The sequence below is a fragment of the Tyto alba genome, unplaced genomic scaffold (genome assembly GCF_018691265.1).
Source record: "Tyto alba isolate M040663 unplaced genomic scaffold, T.alba_DEE_v4.0 Super-Scaffold_40, whole genome shotgun sequence".
In the NCBI taxonomy this organism is placed as follows: Eukaryota; Metazoa; Chordata; class Aves; order Strigiformes; family Tytonidae; genus Tyto; species Tyto alba.
In genome coordinates this window covers 2,872,438-2,899,901 of record NW_024881316.1, presented here as the reverse complement: position 1 = coordinate 2,899,901, position 27,464 = coordinate 2,872,438, and the positions used below count along the sequence as shown (strand labels likewise).

At 37.8% G+C, this 27,464-nt stretch overlaps 1 protein-coding gene across 5 annotated transcripts in view; it reads right to left on the bottom strand.

Annotated features, from left to right (window-relative positions):
- The window catches only part of HACE1 (HECT domain and ankyrin repeat containing E3 ubiquitin protein ligase 1), a 55,837-nt gene that overhangs the window by 9,741 nt on the left and 18,632 nt on the right, over positions 1–27,464 (bottom strand). For 3 of the 5 annotated variants that reach the window (XM_042803176.1, XM_042803178.1, XM_042803179.1), the window contains 10 exons: positions 26,319–26,425; positions 22,292–22,538; positions 16,010–16,347; positions 12,405–12,473; positions 11,642–11,729; positions 9,797–9,908; positions 9,613–9,710; positions 9,321–9,408; positions 8,050–8,199; positions 2,847–3,043 (listed from right to left, as the gene is read on the bottom strand). In XM_042803176.1, the coding sequence (XP_042659110.1) occupies positions 2,847–3,043; positions 8,050–8,199; positions 9,321–9,408; positions 9,613–9,710; positions 9,797–9,908; positions 11,642–11,729; positions 12,405–12,473; positions 16,010–16,347; positions 22,292–22,538; positions 26,319–26,425 (1,494 nt within the window). The remainder of the gene's footprint in view (positions 1–2,846; positions 3,044–8,049; positions 8,200–9,320; positions 9,409–9,612; positions 9,711–9,796; positions 9,909–11,641; positions 11,730–12,404; positions 12,474–16,009; positions 16,348–22,291; positions 22,539–26,318; positions 26,426–27,464) is intronic. The other 2 variants (XM_042803177.1, XM_042803180.1) reach the window with 2 other exon arrangements.

Sequence of the window (27,464 nt, the reverse complement as noted above, 5' to 3'; positions counted from 1 at the left end):
GTCGGTTTGCTTTTCTCTCTGTTCATTTATGTTTTATTCCCTCTCAGAGGCCTTAGAAACACATTACAAAACAGAAATATCTATGAAATTTCAGACCTACATACGCATTCCTACATACTGCGTAAAAGGTACAATTCAGCCTTCTTTTAAGAGGAGAGATTTGATTGAACACACATGAGACAGGAATCACAAATATGATGACAAAGTCTAGTTTGGGTGAAGGGTTGCTCTGTATTTTCCTTTCAGGTAAATCAAGCAGAGATCATGCTTGCCTGATTTCACAACCCCATATACTGTGGGACAAGGATCAATGTTCATTATGATGTTCAGATTCAGAAAGCAGCTCCAGAAAGAAGCTCCATTCCAAAGCTGTTTGGGGAAAAAAAAAAAAAAAAAAAAAAAAGGCAAAAACCACACACGTAATTTTTTTTTTACTGCCAGACAGCACAGGCAGCTCACAGACAAGTCCTGGGAGGACAGAGAAAGCCACAGGATTGTAGAGATTTGCACCATTTTTTAAAAACAGCGTATGGTCAAACTTTGCCTAGCTCTAATTTTATTTTTGTCCTAAAAACTAAGTGGAAAGCTGCAAAAATATACACAGCAAAGAACAAAGAGAAATGCATAGCATGGACACTGGACAAAGCCTGACCTTTCCCTTTGAAGTCCCTCTATTACCATGACAAAAGGCAGTTGAACCACTACTATAACTGATACTTCAGTTGGACAGTTGATTTAAAAAAATGCCCTCGTTCAAAAAAAAAAACAACCTTTTACAGACAGCTATTACAACAGCTCCTCAATGAGGTATTTACTTTCTTTTATTTTGGTTTTAAATAAGAGGGAAATGGATCATTTGGGTGGTTTCTGTGGGTTTTTTGGTTTGGTTTTGGCATGTTTTTTTTTTTTTGAGGGTTTGTCGGTTTAGTTCTTTTTTAAAAGATAAAGATGCACCCAATTTCATATTTGAAAAATGCTATCCTTTAAATAGGTAATCTGCTAGTGTGCATACACAGCAAATTCCTTTAGAAACTGAAATTTCTTCTCCCAGAGGCATAGCAAATACAACAAGTTTTAAACAGCGGTCTTCTATTCCTCAGGTAAAGGCAGAAAAAAAGAAAGATATCTCTTGCAGAAAAAAAAAAAAAAAAAAAGATGTTTTATAAGGTAGGCACTTTCCTGTTTAAACCTGTAGAACTGCTAAGCTAAAACATCCTGTGAAACCATGTCACATTAAAGAAATCGGGAAAAAATCCCCAACCACCACTAAAGCACAGATCTACTATTTCCAACAACTTGGTTTGCCAGTATCAAAATCAGTGAAAAAGGAGTGCCATCTTACAGATGTTTGCTGACTTCACATTTTGCACCTTCAAATTAAAAAAAAAAAAAAAAAAACAACAAAAAAAACAAATCAATTAACAGTTTCAGAGCTACCAAAGCAGTCATCTGTTTCTTACCACCTTTCAAATAAAAGCTCCACAAACTCTTGGCCCCTCTTGCCACAGCTGAGGAAGGCTGATGAGCTAGCATGGATGCATCTGTTCCACACATGTTCGACCACCCTCTACAGACTGTGCCCCAAGTCAGAGGTTAATAGAGAAAATTAATCTACTAATGACTGAGGGTCTCCTTGTGTGGGCAAACTTCTAATTTCATTCTAACTGATAATAGTTTCTAAATAGTTGTTACGAAACCACAATTTATATCAAGTACGTCTATATATTGAGAAGCTAAGACTGCCCAGAAACAAAGAATGAACATCTTTGCTTTCTCTGATGGGTAATAAAGAAATTAATCATCCACTGCCTTCACAATTAGACTCGGTTTACCATCTGTATTCTTTCATGAATTACTATATTGCCGGAAACAGTGCAGAATCAAGCTAATAATATGTATTCCTGTTATTGGAATGACACTGCCTTACTGAAAACGAGGATTAAGCATACAAGAATCCAGTGCCAATTTTGCCAACACAAAGTAAAATTTTATTAGAACAGATGCTGACACCAAGTGGCCATTTACAGATACAGCAGCTGTCTACACGACTGGTAGGGCTGAATGAATACTGTACACAAGGAGAGTTTGGCTAGCTCAACACAAATGACAAATAAAAACACAAAAGAGATGTAAGGATCAAAAGAGCCAGTGACACAAGGAATTGCAGGTCTACCCATGATAATCCTGCAGTTACTCAAAACTGTCTGGTGGGTAACTGCAGAATTCAATTAGACTTCTGTCTATCTCATTTCTACACTATTTTCAAAACGTGGCTGTGTTTTTTCACATTTGTTCTTGAACTAATGGTGCAGAGAATTTAGGGGCTTTCCGAGCTGCTACTACTAAAGTAAATTTAAAAAGCAGATTATTTCCCTACAGACCAAGTGACTTGCAAATGGCTGAAAAATCTTCCTGCAGCCTTTTAATATGTCAATTATCCATACGTAACTGCAGAGCAATCCAGTGTCACAGACCTGCCTAGCAAGCAGCACACTTTGAAACATTACCTACAATTTCATTTTTAGCAATTGCTACTGTTTTACCTTCCTGGTATTTACATCCATGGCTTAATTTTAGGAATATCTGTAACTTTTCAAATAAACCATTCATTTAAAGTTGATCCTATTTTTGTTCCAAAAGTTGTCAGAAAGAAGGACCTCACACCTGAACACTCGCAGAGATTTTAAATAATACTATAACATGCTAAGCTAGAGAAAGGGGGGAAAGCGTTGGCAACTTTGTATTTCCTTTGAAACAGGTATACCATTTACGTTTCCAGTTATTCAGAAAATCAGTCCAATTGCTTTTCTTATACTATCAACTTCTGAATAAACCTGCATACTCACCTTGTTTTCCTGCGTAACAAGTATACTTGCACCCCCTGGCTTCAGTGGCACTTCTTCCATTGCTCCAAACACATCAGTCTCTACAGAAAAGGTCAGCTCTAAACCCAGATCGCTGATATCATTATCTAAAATCCACTGCAAGTTCTTTGCATACTCTGGATCAATAGATGCTACATCCTGATAATTTACAGGTATACCTAGAAAAAACGAAGAGACAAAACCCCTCACATAAATAAGCTAAAAAAAAAAAAGGGTTCTAACTTAATATATGGTAGAAGATTGCCCTCTAGAGAGAAACCAGAATAATGCAGTAATAGGAAAAGGGAAAAAGGGATTCACCATTACTAACTACAGCAGAACTGTAATTACTACATGTTAAAAGTATTAAAGAATCAAGTTTCCTCTGTATGTTTTCTTTCCCAGTGAAGCAAATGGCATACCACTTGAGCAACAACAATCTGCACAATTTTAGCTCACTAATGGATTTCAGTAAAAGCATCTAACCATACAGACCACACAATGTTAAATGAGTTTCATAAAAAATCCTGAAGTTTTCTACGTAACTTGCAAAAACCAAATATCATTGCTCTCTATACAATAATAACTTTTCCCCCAGGAAATTATTTAGAACTGGAGGGGAAATAAGACAACCTTTCTGTACATCGAAAACTCTTTCACTCTTCAGTTTTCTTCTTTTTATTCATGTTTGTTATGAGACCTACTGTAGAGTTGAAAAAAAATATATTTATAGGAATTCTACATTTTCAAGCTGCATTTGCAAGTCATTTAGAAGCATTAAGATTAGAGTTGCTAAAAGTTTGATTTTTATCCAAGTATAGAAACTGCCTATTTACAGCACCTTCGTAGACACGGCACCCAAAGAAATTTGAGTAAAGGTGCCCAGAACAAGGTGACCCTGAGCTTGTACAAGAGAACTGCCGTCTTCACCACACAAGAAGCAAACCTCAATTACTTTAACTTTGTCACAATAAATACTTTGACTCTACCAAGACAGATAAATACCTGGGAAAAGGGCAGGGGGGTGAGGGTGATAGTAGGTTTAAAGAAAAGCAAGTTATCAGGAAGTTCTCGCTTTGCTTCACCATCTTCTGTACATCGTGAAGTGCCACAAGGGTGCCCGCCCATTAGTAAAAGTCTTAGTGTGCTATGGACTGCAGAAGCAGCACACCAGACACTAACACAAAATTCAAAGGTTAGCAGACAGTGCAAACATGTAAGTGCAAGAACTGTCACAGTATTTCCCTGCAAGAGCCAGCTAGTGCTGAAATGTTATGTACACAAGCTGCAAGGCACTGTTTTTTCTAATCTAATCAAGCAATGCTCCAGTTTAAGAGAGGTATAGATGATTTACTAATGAATTTTTACTGTCATCTCTCAAAAAATAAAATCCAACAGCTGTCTAGTATCTAGAGAACTTTCACTTTTGCCAGCTAGTGAGTATTATGTGCCTTTCACATATGAAATGTGGAAATAATGATGTCCCTGAGGGATGTAAGCAAAACGTGGGAAAAGGAGACTGAAAAGTAGGAATTCGAGACTCCTTTAGAGAAGAAAGTGACCTGGAGCATTATGATGAGACTACAATCATAGTAAGGCATGTTGGGAGACCAAAGCACTAAGCTCACTCATCTGTTTGACACATATTTTACCAATCAATAGACTCAAGCCAGGCAGTTATAAAGAAACTCCACCAGATTTATCAAGACAATGTAAATCTCATGAAATACTAGGTATCTTTCTCTTGTTATACCCTTAAGGCACCTGTAGGTTGAAAAGAAAGAGAAATCTACCTTAGCGTAATTGTGAGAAACGGGTATTTCTGTGCAACACAGAATTTTGAGAAGATACTACAGGTAAGCTCTGAGACAAGTTCAATAAATAATCAAGGATTTAAAGACTACGGCTCAAAATACACTGACCCAGAAATTAATTTTCACTTTTGTTTATGCCATTTCAAGTACTTTCTATTATAGTGTGGAAGAGGGGACTTAAACCTAACAGCATATAGCACAGTTAGGAGTTTACCTACTATGTGCCTTTGTGGGTTGGAGGTGGAAGTTTCCCTTTCCAAACAGAAACATCATTGGCTCCTTAGAAAAAAATGCAAAGTTACTGGACAACAAAACTAGCAAAACTATCTTCTCCTCCCCTGCTTAAGCAGAAGGCAGACAGCTAAGAAGCTGGAGAAAAACAAACCGAAGAGGTCAGATTAATTTCTGACTATATTTCTACCTCAGTTCTACGTCTGTAATAGAGTGCAGTCCTAATAAACATGAAGATATATGGAATAACGTTTGATTTCACAGCACACAAAAATCATGCAGACTACATACCTAACATCTTACAAAGACCATGATTTGTGTGTTAGCTGGGTCATCAGTTAAGTGGGTGATCTCTCCTTGCCTACTAGATATGGTTCCAGAAAGACCTCAATTCATCACAGTGAAAAAAGGTGATGCACCCATTGACTCAAAAAAGTAGCCATACTTGTTCATACAGGTTTCAGCTTTTAATTAAGGCAGTTCCACATCATGTCTGTTGAGTAAAGATAATATCTCCTCTGAAAGAGGTTCACACTGTTCCTCAGATACAGGAGTTCTTACCACGTAACTCGTGGATTCAGTGCCATCAACAGGAAAGGCTATAGAAAACATGAATCTCAGTGCAAGGTGAAAAACCAAAGCAATGGAAACAGTCTCAGGCTTCAAAAGATTTAATAGTCTATTACTTCAGGCCTGACAAGTAGCTGAAGGGAGTCTCTAGGTCTGTAACACGGTAACTTTTAGTTGGCATGAACAACAGTTAGCATAACCCATAGCTGAACCTGAAACAAAAATAAAACAAAAACCCCTCAGGAGCACCTGCTGCTGTGCAACTTGGGTTCCTTAAGCAAGAACAGAGGAGATGATAAAGCTGAGGGAAAAGGTCTTGGAAAGGTTTAAATAAATCACTGATTGCTGTAGAAAAATCAACTATTTTGGGAAGTGGAGGTGTAATTTTTCCAGTTCACTGTCTGACAAGTAACAAGAAGTTATAAAAACCTGTGAACCTTTTGAACTTTAAGTTGAATGTGCCCAAACCTCCACAAAGTTCCAGGATGCCTGTTCAACAGAATGACAAGACCTTACTAAGGGGGACTGGTGAGATCTTATTAACAGTGACTACTCACTGCTGTTTGGTTTGCAATAGTTACACAAGCAAAATGAAAGAAGGAAAAAAAAAAGTAAACAATAGGTCATCCTGTCAATTCAGAAAGCAACAAATTCAGTATATAATCAGGAGTCAAACTAGAAAAGAACCCAAAAAAGTAGCCATCTCCATAAAGAGGTGAGAAAAGCAGCACTTGACTATTCTCAAGGTGTCACTGAACAGCAGAAAAAATATGTTTTTCTCATTTGTGAATATATCACACAATTAGCCCGTGAGCGTCGTTCTTCTGCTCACACAGAGCAATCTATTAATGTCGGAGCTCAACCCATCAGTGCCAAATTGTGGCACACAAAGATACGTCTACTTTGGAACCACTTTCCCATGTGAAGATCAATGACTAGGGAAGCCCGATGAGGCACTGCCAACATGGTGGCAATTCAGATTGACTGTCTTCCATTGTCTCTTGCCCAGTACACAGTCACTCTCTTACAGCAGAAAGTAGCACTGAGAGAAGTAAAATGCATCCCTCTGTCAAGAAGATCTTGAAAAAGATGAGTGAGCCTGCACCATCAAACTACAGCAGTGTTCCCTGAATGCTCTGAGGGAAGAGAAACAGCAAATCTGCAAGTAAAGAGTTGGTCTGTCCTGGACTCGGCAACCATCACAGGAAGACTGTAGGCAGACAGAATAATTACAGAAAACTTCCGATATCGAGCTCTCTTATAGTCATTACAGGAGGGCCATTACAGGCTGGGAGATGAGTAGACTGAGAGCAGCCCTGCAGAGAAGGGCCTGGGGGTACTAGTAAGTGGAAAACTGACTATGAGCCAGCAATGTGCGCTCGCAGCCCAGACAGCCAACCGTGCCCTGGGCTGCATCAAGAGCAGTGTGACCAGCAGGTCAAGGGAGGGGATTCTGCCCCTCTGCTCTGCACTCATGAGACCCCACCTGGAGTCCTGTGTCCAGCTCTGGAGGCCCCAACATAAGAAGGACATGGACCTGCTTGAGCAGGTCCAAAGGAGGGTCACGAAGATGATCAGGAGGCTGGAGCACCTCCCAAGTGAGGGCAGGCTGAGAGAGTTAGGGTTGTTCAGCCTGGAGAAGAGAAGGCGCCGGGGAGACTTTATACCAGCCTTCCAGTACCTAAAGGGGGCCTACAGGAAAAACTGGGAGGGACTCTACCAGGGTGTAAAGTGACAAGACTCAGGGTAATGGTTTTAAACTGCAAGAGAATAAATTTAGATGAGATATAAGGAAGAAATCTTTTACTGTGAGGTGATGAGACATTGGAATAGGTTTCCCAGAGAAGTGGTGGACACCCCCTTTCTGGAAGCGTTCAAGGCCAGGTTGGATGGGGCTTGGAGCAACCTGATCTAGTAGAAGGTGTCCCTGCCTATGGCATGGAGGTTAGAACCAGATGATCTTTAAAGGTCCCTTCCAACTCAAACCATTCTATGATTCTATAACTTCTGCCCGAGTTCATAAACATTATCAACTTTGTAAGTCTGTCCTAAGTTAACTAGGGATCAATTCTTTTCATTCCTCTGGAATGACATGGCACAGCAGGACAGATTATTTTCACAACTATGACACAAAGAATTGCATACACCACAAAACCAATTGGCTGCACCAGTCTGCCTTGCAGGCATTCCTAGTCAGCAACTACTAAATTATATGGTTTTGCTTTAGACAGATTAATGATGCCTGCCTTGTTTTTAATTTAAGATTCATATTCAAATATAAATGGAAAGATTAGCTGTTTTATTAAAAGTTGCTAGCTGCATAAAATTCCCACATAGTTTTGCTAATGTGTTTCTGTATTTTGCAGCTATAAGAGTCCCTAAGAGAGGCTCAGACTGGAATAGCAATTACTGCTATATTATACTTTGACTCTGATGTACATAAAAGATTAGCAAGACATTAATTTCCAAGACTTTTTCACTTTTAACACATACAAAAGTAAAAAAGGAAAAAGCTTACTGCTCAGACACCTGCTATGACTACTAAACAGGATTCTCAAAAAAAATCATACCAAGAATATGTTTGTAGAATGACCTCGTGAAGTAGATGTTCACCAACTGCCTGTGATTCAGAGCTAGCCCCAGGATCTGGCCTGCGAAACGGAAGTAGTTCAAATGATCTGGATTTACAGAGGAGTTGCTGTTGGGCTGGAAAGTTGTTCCTATAAAATAAAAATTATCATGTTTCACGACTCACTTTTTGGTTTTTCTTTTTTTAAGCGAAGTTCATATTTATCAAATACACTAAGCATCTGAAACCACTGAAAGAGTTTTATTTTGGGATTCTGGAAGATTGTTTGGAGTTGTTTACACCAAAAAGACAACAGAAAGAAATGTATTAGAATGCAGTGACATCCTATTATTACAATGATACCACTTAGTCAACTCTCCAAGGCACCACTGTGCAATAATTACCATCAACATAAGGTTAATCACAACCTGCTAAATTTGGTTCTCCATCTTACTACACTGCTATGTGCATTTTTTGCTCACTCTAATGATGCTTCTATCAACTTGTGAACATGCTCAAAGGAAGGATCAGGACGCATCTACCTCCTTTCATCTGGCTCCAGCCAGATGAAGACAGGAGAGAGTCTATCCTGGTCTCCTTGGAAATGACCACGTCAAACAGACATTCCTGAACTTTTCCTTTTAACTTGCAGGAACTAATCTACGCTGCTACTGTTGACTGAATTCCTTGCCATTTGGCAAGACTCCATAGAGAAGAAAGCAAAACATTTATCACTGACGATGATGTGAAATCTTTTATTGATAAAGAAATCCTTTATGTGAAGCACTCAAAAAACAAAAAGTCAAATACAAAGCAGACCTAGGGAGATCAACATCTGGTTTTACCACAAAAAATAACTGACTGCATTTGTGGGTTTCTAAAAGGAAATAAAGGAATACCTCCACAGTTTCCTTGCAGATGCAGAAGAAAGGAAAACATTTTCTATACTGCTCTCAGAGTGTTATGTCCTTCTACTACCAGGCAGAAATAGCATAGACTCATTAAAACAAACAACTCGCTCTCCTCTTACAGAAGAGGGCAAAATCAAGGAAACTTCAGATTAAGAAAAACATTTCTGTAGTTATAAAAATGTAAATTAATAGATCACATCTCTAGATGTACGTGAGATCAATTCGGTCAGTGTTGCTTTTAAAAAGTAACAATCATATTTTGAGACCAGTTAAGTGACTTTTTTTTCTTGGATTATAAAAATGCTTTTATAAGAGAAGAGACCACAAGATTAGGAAAAAAAAAAAAAAAGCAGAGACATACCATCAGCTGATTGGGTAAATAAGGCATAATCGGGGTTAACTATTTCACTGGATAAGATATCAAACCACTCGCGCACCACACCCTGTCCCTGCATGTCAAAAGAATAAGAGATATTAGTACACAGAGCTTTCACTGCACAACAGTTACACTGGGTAATCACGTATTTCTTAATAAAGTATAAAGGTTACTTTAAATTAAGTTCAAAACAATACTTGTGAATGAGAATTAACACTTCCCTATATAAATACCATAAGGGTATCTATATATATGGAAACCATGCAGTTTTACCCACCATGCCTTCTTCTCCATGAAATCTCACAGCAATCCCCTGCTTTAGTTTTGCACAATTTGCTTTAGACACAACTTCACAGCTACTCCTAAAAATAGAATCTAAATACAAAGCACTGATTAATTTATCTTAATTCATGATGTTTCAATATATTGTAAAGATATACTAATTCTATTTATAACAATACCTCTGTGAACCAAAAGGATGTCATTTTCATTGACAGGCCTGTGCACCATGTCCGAATCTGGCTGCCCAGCATGCAGATGTTCATAGAACCATTCACAGCGATCTTTAAATGGCTAGAAAACAAAGGGTAAACCATATTATATAGATGCATTCAACTCCTCTTTCACGAGCATGACTGGAAAACAGTTATGCATACCTCTCAATTCATTTCTGAGATGTGCAGAGTTACTCAGTGCTACCTCGATACACTATAGAGTATTTTGGGAAGAGGAAAGGACTAGGCGTACCCTTGAGTGCTTGTTGAAGTCTGGCACGCAGAAAAACTGGACCACCAGTTATCCAGAAATATTATCAGCATTCACCACATAGGTGGAAAATAGCCCAAAATTTCTTCCAGGGCAGGGGGGAGAAGGAATCTAAATAAGAAGTTACTGGCTTCTGTAACACTGATTATCAACGACAGCTGGGCAAAAAAGCACTAGTGATATAAACAAGTTGTACTGTAGTAAAGTTGACTGGCAATAAAAATCAAGCCAAAGGAACCAGAAACCTTCCAAAGCAACTCGTAGGCAAGGTCCTAGCTGGCTTGACTCAGTGTTCAGTTGTTCTGAGACAGATGTAACACACGTATGGCCTCTCTCACCTATCACATTTCACAGCACGTACTTCTAGTTCAGCTAACGAACAGGGTACCAGTTTTCTGGGTCACTTCCAAAGTAATGAATTTCAAAAACACACATTTCAACTAAAGAATGAGTAAGCAATACACCTCCATCATGTCCTAAATATCCAACTGGATTACCAAAAAACAATGTACATCTAAAAATAAAGGCACAGTATTATTCACAACTAAAGAAAAAGCTTTTGGAACAGACCCTCCACAATTATTTGGGGAGACGGGGGTGGGGGGGGTTGCAGAGTGTTCTGGCTGGTTAGAGGAATTTTACTTTTCCTTACAGCAAATTCTGTCCTTTCATTTAAGGAAACTTTCTAATAGAGAACAAAGCAAAAGTAAACCAGTGTGTGCTAAATGAAGGAGTTCCAAACAACTCATTATCACCTAAAGACCATCTTCATATGTAATGTAACAAATACACAGCTCTGTCCCTAAGCTACATGTAGACAACCATAATCTTTTAAAGGTGATGAAAGTGCCAGATGCTTAACACTACAGTATTATGTAAAGCAGCAGACTTCTGTATGGGTGTTTACTCGCTAATTTTTCCACTTAACTATACTAGTCTGCCCTAAAGTAACTCTTTAGTCTTGAATTCATGTCCTGTGTTAAACCAAAAAGTGAGTTCAGGTTATGCAAGACATCAGTATTTTACTCAAAAAAAACAAACAAACAAAAAAAAAAAACAAAAAAAAAAAAAAAAAAACACAACAAAACCAAAAACAAACAAACAAAAAAAAAAAAAAAAAAAAGCAAAGGAAATGGTAGGAAACAAAGCAAAGGGTGACAAGCCAACATAACATTTCACTGAAGGAGCTGCCACTAACTAACTATAGCCAACTTAATTAATGGTGGCATATTTATCCTCTGGTTTGTCTCAAAACATAAGTCAACTGAGGAAAAAGCACAGTATTTTGAAGCTCAATCTATTAGGTGTGCACAAATATATTTAATAATAGAAAGTTAACTCTGTTTAACTGAAAGTTGGACTTGTAAGACATATTTAACATTGGTCATCTCAAATGGACTTACGCATGTATTTTAGCTCTTCCATCCTCCCCAAATGTTTTTGGTTTGGGTTTGGTTTTTTTTTAAAATATTATTATTTTTTAAACAAAACACCCTCTTTATATTCATACAAGTTGTAACTAAGCATCTCCTGACATTTACCTGAGCTTTTATGATGTGCATAAATCTTGACATTAATTCAGGACACTCAAGAAGAAAATGGAAGTGATCAAAAATTATTTTGGGATTTCTGAAAGAAAAATAGGTTAGAAGCATGTTAGTCAGAGATCTAATAACAACGCTTCACGATACATGAAGTCTAGATAAAGAGAAAATGTCATATAGGAAAGTTCCAAGAGAGTCTTCTATTTCATAATGTTTTCCTAACTCTTGCTTCAAAATGACTTAGACTACCTCATTCTTTGCACATGGACAGTTAGAAACAGCTCTCCACACAGAAGCAAGTTTATAAACTGGGAAGTCCCAGAGAAACTCTGGAAACAACCAAGTGTACAAAGATGGTTGAGACTCCTTTAAGAAGTCATTAAGTATAAGACATTTGAGGAAGAACAGAAGTTTTCATCTGCCTCAAAAGGGAAGGCTTTATTGGGAACAAAGATGAGGAAAGAATCCATTAAGGAAATTATTCTGTTGCTCTGTGAAAAAGATTTTGTTCACAAATTCTCACAGAATCTTACAAAAGGACCGCTAACAGATGCAGAAGAGTTCATTTAAGCCTAAGCTCTGAATTTTTAATATACAGCCCCTCGAGTTTGGTAGTACCATTAAAGTGTACACCATACATATGTCACAACAATAACCTAAAAATACAACTCCATAAGAAGAAAAATAAGTTTGAATTATATTGGGGGAAAAAAGAAAAAAAAAAAAACACGTTAGAAATTCCATATTTCTTGAAGCTTACCGGTTAACAAAACACTTAAGGACATCATCATGTTTACAGACAAATTCTATAAAGCGAGGCGATGTCATCCTGTTCAAAAATCGTAAGATGTTTCTGGTTAATTAAATTGACAGTTTTTTGAATTATATAAATTGTTGCTTCTTTTTTAATAAAATACTATGCAAATAGAAACTGATGTTGTTTAACTAGTCAATCATAAAATGAAATACTAACAGCATTAAGATTTCCTAATGAACTAACAGAAATGGCAAAAATGCCAATAATCAAAGTTAAGCCACCTGACCACTAACTTATTAACTATACAAACAAGAAAAGCTCAAACTAATGGAGATACACATTGTTCTACTGAATCCTTCCAATTTTCAATACAATAATTAAAGCACATACATGGAAGGAGAGATATTATATCCACAATATACATGATATGCACATTGTTCTATATCCTTGTTCATTGTATAAAACTCCCACCACGCACCTTGTAAATGGTGGTAAGTGAGGAAAAGTGCCAAGAAGAAATAACATTACAAACATAGCAAACAATAACGGGGAGGGCAAGGTGGTATTTAATGGATTCATGAAATAACAAAATTACTTGCCAGGCAAGTGTCTCATACACTAGTATGGAGTTTTATTTTTTCTTATATGTATTTATATATCTGGAGATTAAGGAATCAAATATTTATAGATACATAGATATATTTATAAATATATCTATAAGTATATAGATATATTTTTCTTATACAGATATTTATATATCTGGAGATCACAGGTGCAAAATTTACACCATTTATTCACACTATATTCTGCATTTAAAAAAAAAAAATTCTTAATTGAACCCTTTAGCTTCATCAAAAGCTAATGATGCTTGCAAACAAGAGCAAAGCCCTCATTCAAATGCCTTGAAAGTTTATGAAAAATACTACTTTAGAAGTCAAAGACAACAATTCTAGAACTGTTGCTGTTTCCCACACCAATTTAGACAAGAGCTGCTCATTTTATATAAACTGAGATACTCTCCTCTCCCTTACTCTGTTTTGAAGAAGCAAGTCTCACCATGTCCTTCCTTCCCCTCATCCACACAAAACCCAAGCAAATAAAAACATCCAGAGACCAAATATGAACATTTTAAACATACTCTGAAAGTATTAAACAACTAAAAGAGCTAAAAGAGTCCTCCCTGAAATGAAATGAACTCTCTCTACCTGCAAATTGCCACACAAACTGTAAAATGCAATATACGGGAGGGGGGGAAGGACATGGTGAGACTTGTAACATTATATTTCAGTACATTAACAAAGAATGCCTAGATTCAGTATCAGCATTCACAGAAGAAAAGCAATTGTGACAAGTAAAAGAAAATAACCTCGGTATTTCAAACGTTAACCAGCATGAAATGCCATCTTTATTGTATGAATATTAGGAACAATGGAAAACTATGAGCTCTGGTTACTCTCCTCCATTAAACATAGACACTCAAATCTAAAATTAGAGCCATTTTAAATTATTTTGTCTGACAGTGTCATTTGTTATCATTTAAAATTTTATTTCAAGATGGTAACTCAAGTATTGCGTTACACCACTGTGCCATTTACTCCTATTAATATGAAAACTTCAATAAAACAGAGTAAGTCTCAGATCTTTGTACTTCTCTACACAGTTCTGAAAAGCCCTAACACAACATGGAATTCAGGTGTGTTCTGTCTTTCCCGCATCCAAGGGAGTTCTTCCAGTTGTCACTGAAAAAGTTCTTACTCTCCTGGCTTCTACGATAACAGCTCTCAGTTAAACTTATGTAGTATCCACGGGAGCTCTCCCTAACCTGAAGCATAAATTATGCACAGGGACAGCCCCACTGGACAAGGCCCATCAGCAAGTCCACCTGGACACAGAGACACAGTCACCTCTTGTGGTAGTTTCAGCCTGGTTGACAGCCAACCACCACGCAGCCACTCTCTCTCCCTTCTCTTCCAGCAATGAGAAGGGAGAGAGAGCCAGGCTTGGGGTTCGAGATGGGACTGGGATGGGGAAAAATCCCCCTTTATGGGCACGAGCAAAAAGCAGACTCGTTAGGGGAAGAAAAAAAGAACCTACATTTATTACAGACACTAACAACACATAACAGAGTAGGACAGTGAGAAGCATTGCCACATCCTGAGAACACTTTCCCCCCACCCCTCCCTTCTTCCCGGGCTCAGCTCTGCTCCCGATATCTCTACCTCCTCCCCCAGTGGCGCAGGGGCAGGGAATGGGGGGTGCAGTCAGTGCTGCCACTTCTTCTATCTGCGGTGGGGGGAGCTTCTGGAACTTCTTCCCCCAGCTCCATCGTGGTCCCCCTCTCACAGGAGACAGTCCTCCACAAACTTTCTCCAACATGAGTCCCGCCCACAGGCCGCAGCGTTCCCCACACTGCTCCGTCATGGGTCACCAACTCTCTCCGACTGGACTCCCTCCCACGGCTGCAGCCCTTCCCGAGCTGCTCCGGCATGGGACACCCCCACATGCTGCAATCCTCCCAGCACTGAATTACAGCAGCAGGGCTGCCTTTTCCCACAAGAGCCCGGCCTTCTTCGGGCACAGAACCTTGATCAACCCGGCGGAAGCCACAGGTCATAAATCAGTGTCTGCTCCACCGTAGATCTTCATGGGTGGCAGGGGGGACCTCCCTGCCATCTCACCACAGGATACAGGATGTGGAACATGCTGATCCCTAGGTCATCTTCCAGAGTGTCCAGGAGTGTGCCCTGGACAAACAGTACTGGCCAACTTGAAAGCTTTTATTCCACTCAGTTTGGCAGAGAAAGAAAAACCCTTACAGTGGCTGGGAATAACTAAGAGGTGCCACATAGTGGGAATCTTGCTTCTAGATTCCTCAGGGTGCTTGTAATACTACTGAACCTCCCTAATCCTCCACTCAAGAGGGTCAAACTATCCTTTCCTTGCCAGATCACAAATATAATCCATAACAATCTTGGACAGCTTAAGAACTCGGTTACAATGGACACACTTTTTTTTCTTTGTAAACCAGACACTGATGGTATTAAATTTACTTAAGTTGTAGTGCCTGTTCCACACAAAACTATGTTGGCCAACCCAGGACACAATTTCAAGTGAGCATCACTTTGAGATTGGACTCTCCTTGTTATGAACTTCTGCAATACAGCCAAACAAGTTTTCCCCCAGCTTTCATTTTCATACATTAAGATAAAATCACATTTTTTTCTGAGTATATAGCTCTTCTTGTTGGATAATCACATTAAATTCAGGTATCATTTCATATTAAGAACCAACAGCAAGAAGAGCTAAGTTTCAGAAGATCAAAATGACACTGCTTGCAAGTATTCGACATGATTACAAAGAGCCATTAGACATTCAATATGAAATGTGTCCCAACACAGCTACATTCATAGGCAGCAGCACTATGCAAAATTTGCTGTGTTGTTTAGAGCCACTAAAGCCAGAAAAAAGCCCCATTCAAACAACTGAACTAGCGAAAGCATTAAAAGGTACACCCTTGACTGTCACTAACATCATCTGCCCAGCACCAACATTCTTCCAAGAAAGCATATATGATATCACAATCGTAACAGTTTAGGTCCTCTCCTTACCCCTGAGGCATCTGACAGGAGCAGCACATATAAAAGGCTTGAATGACAGCACTTAGCCTGTTTGCTGTCATGGAGATAACGTCCTGGCAATCGGCACAAGCTTCCTGCTTCCCAGCAATATCGTATGTTTTTGACTCGCCAGCGTCAGTGGATAGCTCTTTTCTGCCCTCGGTTCCTGCAGCAGCAAAGGAAGGTGCAGGAGTAGCATCCCGGTGATCTGGTCCCTTTTGCTTCAGTAAAATAGAAGTAATGTTGGCAGAGTCCCTTTTGTTTTTCATCAGCTCCGTGGCTATAAGAACGAGCCATTCATCTAGAGAATGCCAGAGCAGTTCCAGCGGCTGCAATAAAGACATGCAAAAACAGACAAAAAAAGGAACATGTTGACATTAGAGATAATAATAATGTGATAATCCTCTTAAGGCAAATAAATATCATGCACATTAAAAGGCTTTAAATGATCCTTTAGAAGTCACATTAGAGATAACAGTCAAATACTCATAAAAAATTCTGTACTGGTAGCCATAGAGCACAAAGAGAAAATTTCATATAGAAGGAAAATAATCAAGCGGCAGATGGAATAAAGATAAAATAATTTAGAAAGAGTGAAACCCTGAACTATTTAACAGAGTTTGGCCTCGCAGTTGTTACACAGCACACTACTGCCTCACTGATGCCATCAAGCAGTGAAATTAATACACGTGTTGAGTTTCCAGAGTAAGAACGTATCAAGTCCTTTTTTGAGGCCCCGGTCAAAGAAGTTCCCTCTACCAGGTAGATGGAGCAAACCCCAGACAACAGCACTGAGGTTCAGATTCATGCACATATCCTAGTAGGATGCACTCTGTGCGTAGTGTGAGCTCATACAGCTCATTCTGATTGCACCCCAGATGTCTCAGAGTAAAGGTCACTAATATCTAGCTTTACGAAATAGAAACAAGTATCATCAGAATCTCATATCCATTTTTAAAGCTATAAACTTTATTTTAACAAAGTCACTCTGTATTCACTATCACCAGCTTAAAAAACAATATAACTGAAACCTGGTATAACTCCATTTGCTCTGAGGTGTAGGCCTACTACAGAGGAGAGAAAGGCTCGAGAGACCTGTGGCTTTCTTGTGTTTCAAAAACACATGGGATGACTGTGCTGGCCCTTACCTGTGTTTAAGGGGACATTTCACAAGCACACAGTCTAGTGAGCACAGGGATGTGTATACTACAGGGAGGCAATTCTGACTCAAGCCTTTCATAGCATTCCAAAAATAAATAAGCAAACTTCTAAATGAGCTCCTTTGTCCACATATTACTGTTGCATCAACACTTCTCACTAATTAAAGCATTCAAAGACTTAGCAAATACTGAAAATTATGTTCTCATCTTCTAAAGTTGCCTTTAAAAATTAAGAGCTGTTCACAGCTCACTGCACCAGAAGTCTACACTACCTGGAGCACTGTCAGTATAGCTCACAGCAACACGCTCTCAATACACAATAAATAACTTCTCATAAAAGCTGTGTATTGAAAAATTCTGTTGAAATTAACCATTAAAAAAAAATGTAACATTGTGCTTCCAATTTTTCCCAATAAGAATTTTAGGGAAAGCCAGCCTGATCTCCAAGTCTGGCAGGATTTGCTTAACATACTGTATGACACTCAATCCTTGTACTCCCAGTGACCTGAACACGTCGGCACCATTTTCTAGATAAAAGTCTGACATACAGAATCAAGTTCGCTTCTTTCCAAGACCCACCTAGCAGACCTTCATCACAAAAAATAATGTAGAAAAAACTTTCTATGGAAAAATTGGATTCATTTAATATAGGGAAGAATTAAAATGCAGCTGTGTTCTTAACATGTAACTCACGAGACACTAGGTAGTTATTTACTGGAATACTAAAAGGTAGCTTTCTTCTCCCAAACTTTCAGTACTTAGCTTGCCAGACACCATTTTTCCTCTGGTATCTTGTGTTTTATCTTTTATTTCCCAAAGACTTAGCATGCCTTCCAGAACTCCTGCACCTGATCTGTTTTTACAAAGCTAGTTTTTCACAGATTCTGATCACAAACTCATTCAAAAGTGTAGTCAAGCATAGCAACTTCAATATTCCACTTTCTTTCTTTCTAGTCTAACTTCAGCACATAGGGCACTCCTCTAAATATTGCCTACCACCTCCACATCCATGGCTGACAGAATTTTATGTTAGCACCCATGGTCAGACCTTTGCAAGCATAATATGGACATACTCAATCAAACCATTAGCAACATTTTTTCAAAACTAGGTCAGCATCCTGCAGTCGATTCATACCAAGAACTGCATATTAAACACAAACCTCCACCCAACCTTTAGTTTTCATATCTCACATTTCACAAAAGTCTCTTTGGAATTACACATCTGAGTGAATAGCAAGCTTTTACAGTTGGACATCTTGTCTCTCAAATGAAAGGATTTAGCTATGCAACATCTATCTCCTCTTTGCCTATCTAGAAATCAAGACACTGAAAATCAAACTCATATTCAAATGGCAACATTGGAGCAAAATCTTTTGCCAGGTGACAGTCTTTAAGACACAGGGAGCAGATCACCAATCCATGAAGTGATTGACACAGCAGAGCAGTCAATTCAATTCTAGAAAATAATAGTATCTGAAACAAGGGAAAGAATGTTACGGGCTTCCCAACTTTGTTCAACTAGACAGGGAGATTTTGCAGCAAGTTTCCCTAATATGTGATCATTCTGAACAGCAACTGAAAGAGCAATACATGAAAAAGTAATGAATGTAAGCCTGGTCAAAATTACTATTTGTAGTTTCTCACTGGTAAGATCACATTTGAGTTAGCAGTAGCTTGTTTCAATATGGGACATCAAAATTCAATTACTATTTTGTTTCTTGTAAGATCAGTGTCCTCATTAGCTAGTGTTTCCACTTTAAAGCATCTGCACAGGTCTGAATTGACCAGGCCTGTAGTGAATTACATACAGGGAACTTCAATAAAGTGAAGACAGCCCAGTGATTTTCTTGTCCTTGTCAAGCAATAACATTCCTCAGTAACCTCAGATAAAGATATACTCACATTTTCAATCCCTTCCAAGCTAGATTACAGTGACAACTCCTTCAAATATCTTCAATCATTATACTAATACAGAAAACCATAGCACAGCATTAAGAAAAAAGTCAGAAGAAAGTTATTCTTCATTTCTCATACTAGATAAAACATGGTTTTGCACCAGCTTTTTAAAAGGAGTTATGAAGTATATCTTTAAAGGTCGTAAGGTACAGTTCTATTTGGATCTAATGACAGTGTGTTCAGAAGGAAAGGAAACAATCCCTTATACCACACGATAAGGCTCGATGATGTTCCTCCACATATCCCACAAGAGTACCGTAAGACAGAACTTCTGCCACTGCTACCCTCAGTCCCTCCCAGGATAAAAGTTTCTAAATCCATTCTTGACAGGAGACGGCACGGAACAACAGAGTAGCTTCCTATACAATAAAGACAGACAATCTCTAGATATCTTCACTTGCTCAAATAAACAGCATTCAGAGAAGTGGGTGATGACCTGTATCACTCTCTTGTACTCTGGAAAGTACTCGAGACCTTACATGGGACATGAACCAGCAGTCTGGGAGATTTGTTTTTCCCCATAAAACCTGTACCAAAATTAAAATTATCTGCAACATTTATCTCCACAACTGAATTTCAAGATCACAGCAAAATGCAGTTTAAAGCTATCTTCCTCTAAAATTTTCAATACGGATCTCAAATTTAAAATCTTTAAAATTCCACGCTGGCTTTTTAAACTCAGATTTAACTCTTAACTCTCATTTTGCTGCAGCAACCTCTGGTTTCCTTAATAGTCTGTACTAAACAGTTATAGTGTATATTCAAGAAAACTCAAAACAAAATCCAGAAACTGAGTTCTTTGTCACTGACCTGCATGTCCCACATGCAAATACTGGTACCAGTGAAGACATACAACTGCCAGGTCTTCAAGTAGCCTCCGTACCATTGCAATAATCTAGAGATACAGTGGGGCTTTTTCCCCTCTTCCCAAAAGGCGAAAGGGACCATTACAACCATGTTTTCAAGGAAAGGACAAAAAAGAAAAAGGAAAAGGAAGGTGGGAATAAGAGAGAACAGGAAGTCACACTCACTCAGCGCTACGTCTAATCTCCCATTACTCAGTTACTGTCATTTCAGGGAAGAACAGGCCAATCCAACCACAACTGAAGATTAACTTGGCACTGCAAAACCCATGTGCCCCATTCCCAAATGAGAATAAGTTCTCATCAGCAACCTTGCATTTGAGTTCAAAATTTAAATTAACAGTATCATGGAGACAACAATGGCCCTAATGAAGGGCTGCCTCAGTTATAGTACTTCTAAAATAAATAAAAATAATAGCAATAATAATTATCAAATAATCCTCATTTTTGTTTTGTTAGCTAATGCAACAGTAGTATATATTTTACTCATTTATTAAAAAACATAAATGTTGGTTTCATATGGTTAAGAATTACTAATATTTTCTGGGACAACCATGCCGGTTGTGTAATGTAAATCTACTGCACAAGACTAAAAACTCCATACTGAACTGAGAAGCAATTCTTTCAGCATACAAAGTAGTTTGGGCACATAAATAAGTGATTCTGCTGAAATACAATTTTCTTCACAAATTGCAATTGAATGTTTGTGTTATAGTGCCTTCTGAAATGATCTGGAGTCAAAAAGCCTGAAACCTTCATTTTATTTTTTTATTCCTTTTTGTGCTATAAGCAAACACAAAATGCAAGGAGATGAGGTCAGCTACTCCTAAAACCTTAAAAAAAAAAAAGGTAGAAGAGTATCTACATAGGAGGGTAACAGAATATCTCACTGGAGATAGTTCATGTTTTAAGTGCGCTTAACATCTTATTTAATCTGGTATGTTTAAACCAGTTTTCATTAAAACTGTTAGAAAGTACTGTCTTTAATAAAATTATTCCTGTGATTTGGGTAGGGCTTTGTTTTTTGAAAATGGAAATCTGGTTAAACTCACAATGTGCCAATCTAGTGCAATCTATTTTAGTGAACAACTTTAAAGGACAATTATTACATCGCATGCTGTATAATGCATTACATTTCACAAACAGTATTTTTCATATTCAAGCACTAGTTTTACATTCCTTATACAAATCAATTTGTCACTAAAACTATTTTACTATGAGAAAAACAAACATTTGTGCTTGCTTTTTAAATAATCTATTGCTTTCCTTTTTTCCAAGAGAAGGAATTTAAACAAAAACTGAGCTACTTAATATAGCTGGAATTAAGAGCATCATCTTTCATGACCTTATCAATATAGCTCTGTCTTAAAAGCCATTAGAAGTAACCTGAGCAACATATATCAAATAAATACAGTAATTTCAAAATATTATTTTCACAACACTCTGGAAGATACGCAAAGGTTAAGGAAAATTCTCATGTCATCACTGGCATCTAAATTTGGTGATATGAACTGTGGCATATAAGAGTATGGAAGAAGACAGGGGGAAAAAAGAGACTATCCTTCAGGTGTTATTATTTAGGTGCTTTGAATATTATGTCAGTTATATACCCAATGCAGATTGAGTGGCATGCAGGAAACCAGGACTACTTTACAGAAAAGGCAAGCTATGATTTTCCACAGAGGGATTCCTCAACCAAAAAAAAAACAACAACAAAAAAAAAAACACACACAAAACCAAAACACCTTCAGAAACTAAACATCTAAATGGCAAGCACCTAAAGCAAGTATTTGAAAACAGCTATAAATCAGTAACTTTGTGAGTGTAGTAGTACGCTGGTATGTTTCAAAGCATGTAATAATAAAAATTTAAGAACAACTTGGGAAAAAACTTCATGGTCACAGTGAAAACAATGAACAGATGAAGAACTCAATTATTTCCATTTATCTTGTGAAGCTGGATAAAACTGAATAATCAGAACTCCTAGTGAATCTCCAAATATCATTCTGAAATTCCATTAATACAATCTATTATAGTAATACATTACCACATTTTGAGATTACTACACTCCTGAATAACACAATAGAAATGAAAACAAAGTTTACCAAAATCAGCTGGGTAACTAAACCTTCAACATCTACTAAACAAAATATATAAAGAAGAAATAAACCGAAATCATAACATGAGATGTGCATTGGTGGTTAAACAAATCTAGTGGGGAAAAAAAGATAATGAAGAAGGAAAGAGGAGGTAGGCTTAATTTAAAAAGGGATAGGGACATCAACCAAACTTACTTCCTGTTCATGAGATGTCTGATTAATGAATGCATGCTTTGTGAAATTCATCTCTTTAACGTCTATCTTCCTAACAACATCATATACTTTTCTGACCTTGAACACCTGACTTCTTGGAGTTTTATTTCCATTGTAGCCCATGTCATTTCCATTACTGGGAGAGGATGGGCCAATGCGAAAGACATGGCAAAATATCCTCACGATCCTTAAGAGACTCTTCATTTGAGCTTCATAATTACTTGACAAGCTGGGGGAAAAAATGGAATATTTAAGTTTCTTTTCCTAGATGAAACAATTTAGTATATTAAGGAATATGCAATCTAATGGTAAGATCTGACACACATGTTGAAAAAAACCTGTAAGCTTTAAACCCTATTTTAACTTTCATTTCCTGCAACAGCCCCAAAAGTCAAATGTAAGCACTATAATTTTACTAACACGTACTCATAATTTTAACTAGAAGTGAAATAAGAACAGCGCATTCCAGATCTTGCAAAACAATTTGTTTTTATGCTTCTTATGAACTGCTTGTAAGAAATTCAACTTACTGCAGTAAGGATCTCAACGTACGAAACAAATTGAGAAATCCAGATGAAAACGTTTTTCAATCCAGAAAAGATAGCATCCAATGGTAAAAGAGGGCTGACTAATCAGACAGGCTGCCACAGCCCATCCTCACCTAGCTATTATCCTAAATGCCTATTAACTACCTCAGACAAGGGATCAGGATGGTAAAGATGCCACTATTTCTGCTCAAGAGAAACACCCCCTAAAAGACAGTATACAAAAGCACCATGATGTTGTTTATCCAATATTAAATTTTTTATGTCTTCTTAACTGAACTGTCCAACACCAAACTCTGTAGTAATACAGTGTAGAATATGATATATTCATGAGTTCGTGCACAAGCAGAACATTCTCTACCAAATTCAACTTGGTTTCTTTCCTTAAAGTCCAAGTAGTAAGAATTCTTGTCCTGAAGACAGAACAAAAAATGAAAGAAATTAAAACTTTTTCTACTCTACTCATTTATAAACATTATGTAAGCGAGCATATATTCAACTCTATCCTTAAAGTGCTTGCATGCTTACTAACTATAAGATCAGTATACACCAGGAATCTGACATCTTAGAGGATGATATAAACCTCTGATGCAATTAATAATCTGTTAATTCACAAGTCTGAAACATAGCTAGATGCAACAGCACAGGCCATTTATCATGACCTCACCCTCCCTATGGCATGGGTAAAAACAAGAGACTTACTGGTTTTCAGCGCTACATTTTAATGACTGTCAGTGAAGTGTTAATTTTAAAATGCCACATACTAAGAATTTTACCAAACTGATACACAATGTACAACTTTCTTCTCACAATCTAGATTTTAACCAGAGAAGTTTTCAGTAAATCTAAATAAGAAATTAACACAAAAAGTAAACAGTGCAACAGTAGGAATGTTACGTTTTTAACCAGGTAAAGAAAATCCCCTGACTAGCATGCTGTAATTATATTACCAGAAACACTGCTCACAGCCACAAATTAATATTCATAAAATCTTTGCTTATATACAAAAAGAATCTATGAATACAAGAAGCTAACTAAGTACTGAAAAAAAAAAATTAAATTTCAATTGAGGTTTATCCTCTCTCAGCAGCAGTGTTTTCCTGGTGAAATTTCAGTTTAAATCTCCTGGTCTCCAGGAAGAGGACCATATATATAGGATAACCTTAAAGTGCTTTTAACAGTTTACTAAAGCTTTTACTATCATGTTTGTAAACATTCAACTAGGCCCAATCTGCACCAGCAAGATCAAATCACACCATACTACAATTATTTCTTGGAAAGTGGAAATACTCAATGGAGGCAATGCTAACTGACCAGGCTCCTTGCTGGTATTCAAGGCAGAACTTCTCACACTGAAGCTTGGTGGCACTCCTGGCCATCTGCTAGAAGCATTACAAAAAGCAACTTCAGACACTTTTGAACTAAACAAGTAAACCCAACAGAAACAGGCTGTAGGTTAGCAGCCAGAAAGCTAACAGTGATGATACTAGTTCAGCCATGCAAGAGTATCATTATTGGAGGCTTTCATGTACAGAGTGCATTTTACATACTATTTGTTGGAAGGAAGAGAGAGAGGAAAGAGGCCCCATCTCAGAGGGTCTATAGTCGCCAAGTACTACTTTCATCCTCGTTATGTTAATAATAAAGCTACTGAGAAATAATTAGTTGAAGTAGATATTGAAGCCTCTGACAGGGAACAGAACTGGAGATAACAGAGACACAGTTTTTGAAACTATACCTTGTAATAATAGAAGAAGAAAGTAATTCCATTTCCCTTCTGATATGTTACAAAGAGCCCAGAGGACTCCCTAAGTACAGGCATCTCGGGAAATGCCTGCTCATCCAACGCAATGCAAAGCTTCCAATTTGTCTTCAGCCTCCACTAGTCAACCCACAAGCAGCAATTACAGGGAGTACATACTGGCTCAAATTCAGAGACAGTACAGGCACACTGACATTGTTTCTACAACCATACTGAGGAAGCATTGTTCAATACGGAGGAGTAGTAACAGTAATAAATCAAATCTAAACACAACATCAGTGTAATTAATCTCTGGAGCTACCGAAACAGAAACAAATACTGCCTCATATGATCTAATACAGCTACCAGGACTTCTGATAATGTCCCCAATACAAAGAAAGTTTGAAACCCTTTCTTGCAGAATGGTTTTACACTTTATCGCAGTTTATTTGTGGGAGATCTACTGGCTCTAATGAAGTCTGGAGACAAAAGGAATGTGTTACAAGTTCAGCTGATTACACATTGAATCCCAACAGCAGCTAAAATTCTTCAAAAAAGTTATATTTGCATCAACAAAATGTCATTAGTACGTCTATGCACTTTAACCCCAAACATTTGAGGGGTTTAAGTCTTTTACGCTCATTCATCAAGGTGAATACCCATCAGAACAAGACCATGATTAATGGTGTCATTAATTTCCTATCATTGTCTCGGAGGTCACCTGCTATCTACAAGCTCCATTCAAATTTAACATGACTGATGGAGAAGAAAAAAAAAGAAAAAAAAAAAAAACACCTAAAAGCACCTAAAACAAAGAATATATTATTTAGTCTCCATCTAACTGAGAGGCTCCTCACACCCCAGCCAACAAGCAGCACTCGAAGTCTTATTCCTCTACAACCTATGCTGATAGGCATCTCCAGTTACACTCCTAAACCTCTTTTCCAAAAAGCCATCCAGAACATGTTAGTAAGGAGCTTCCACTCATGCTTCCAGGCTCTTGACCTCTTTCAGAAAAGATTTTCTTAGCTTCTAGTAAAGCATAAAGGTTAGAGCAAATTCAGATAACTTTTGAAAACAGTAAAATGCTACTGGTATTCCCACCGATTACAGATGAGGCATTTTGCACAAACTCCCTCAAAAAGATGCCACAAAAACTAGGAAAGCATACTAGGAAAATATGCTTGCCTGTTTTATGTGCTTCCCCAGGTAACCGCGTCTTGTGCTGCTGAGACAGCACACTGGTAGATTAAATTTTTGGTCTCATATATACTAGTAGTCATGGAAGGTAATCAGAGACAGTAAACAGGAGACAAGCGTCTGAAGTAACATAACTCTTCAAACATACCAAGAAAGCATGCAGAAAAGTAAAGATATGGAAGAGAAGAAAAAAAGGGGGGGGGGGGGGGGGGGGAAGAATGATTGATAGTTGGCTAGAAAAATTCCCTTCCTAGAGCTGACATAGCTAAACTAACCAAACAAAATACATACTTCTCTGCAACTCAAGGTTCTAGGCACCTGCAGCTATACGCGGACACCAACTTCATCTCCTGAAGTCCTTGTGAAGACAGTGATCTAAACAGGCACTGTCACACAGAATCAGATTTGAGATCCATCTACTCCAGCATGTGCCCAGAATCAGACAGTTTAGATTATTAAAACTACTAAGTGGCACTAACTACCAGGTATCTTATCAACCTACTTGTGATCCTCTCACACTTACCTAAGCAGTTTGTGACCATTTGTTGTAGCAACTTCAGCCAGACTTGTTAGGATTTTAAGATACTGACTTTCACTCTGCTGAGACAAGTGTTCCAGAACTTGCCGCAACTGATACATTAAAACAAAAGAAATTGCATAGTGTCATGGAGCATCAGGTCAATTTAGAACATTATCACCCAAGCATTAATAACTAGCAATATTAATGTATGTCTATATTGTCCAACATTTAATCTAACCTCAGTTAACATTTCAGTATAAATTTACAAAGATTACAGAAAGGGTATACATTCTAGTGTCAATATATGTACTATAGAACATACATTATAGAATGCTATGAACTCTGAATGGTTAACCATGTATTATTAACTCATACAAACAACTTTTTTTCATCTGAAAAATTAGTGGGATAGCTTTCAGAAGTTGAAAGCGTAAGAGCACATTTTGAGTTTCATAATTCATCATTTACCTGTCTCCCCAGTTCACTCCTCGGTTAGTTTATGACACTGTAAATGAACCTTGCAACCTAGAGTTTGCTCTCACTTCCTTCATTTTGCTCAAGATACTGAATGTCCTTCTTGGATAAGAAGTCATACCCTGCTCATCAATAATTGTTATGGATTACCCTCTTCTCAAAATTGTCCTTTCTCTTGCTAATACCGTTACTCGGCTCACAAAGACTAGATGTTACAAATGCCCACACACTGCCCTGTCTTCAAATCCTTTGTCTTCTTCAGCCTAGGTATTTTTTGCAGATAAACTAAGTCTTCAGTGGCACTGCTCTTCATGCGTTCCTATTTTATCCTCATTTACTCCCCCTCTCTCACTTTCAGAAAGTTCAGTAACCCTTCTCACCTTCTCCTTTAGAAAGGTGGAATAAAAAGGAATCTTATAAAGGTCATCTAGTCCAACACCCTGCCCCAAGGCAGGAGCGCTTTTATCTGAGATCCAAACTGGCTTGCCCAATTTCTCTGTCTGGTTTTCAGATGTCTTCTACTCTGGAAGCCCTGCAGCTTCACTAATTCATCTATTCTAATACTTCACTGTCCTTGACTGTGTGAAAGTTTTTCTCAAGGTTCAGCTGAATCTCTAGCTAACAAATGGCTAAGACAGTATCTTTCTCCCTGCAGTAAGCTGATAATTTTTTCAG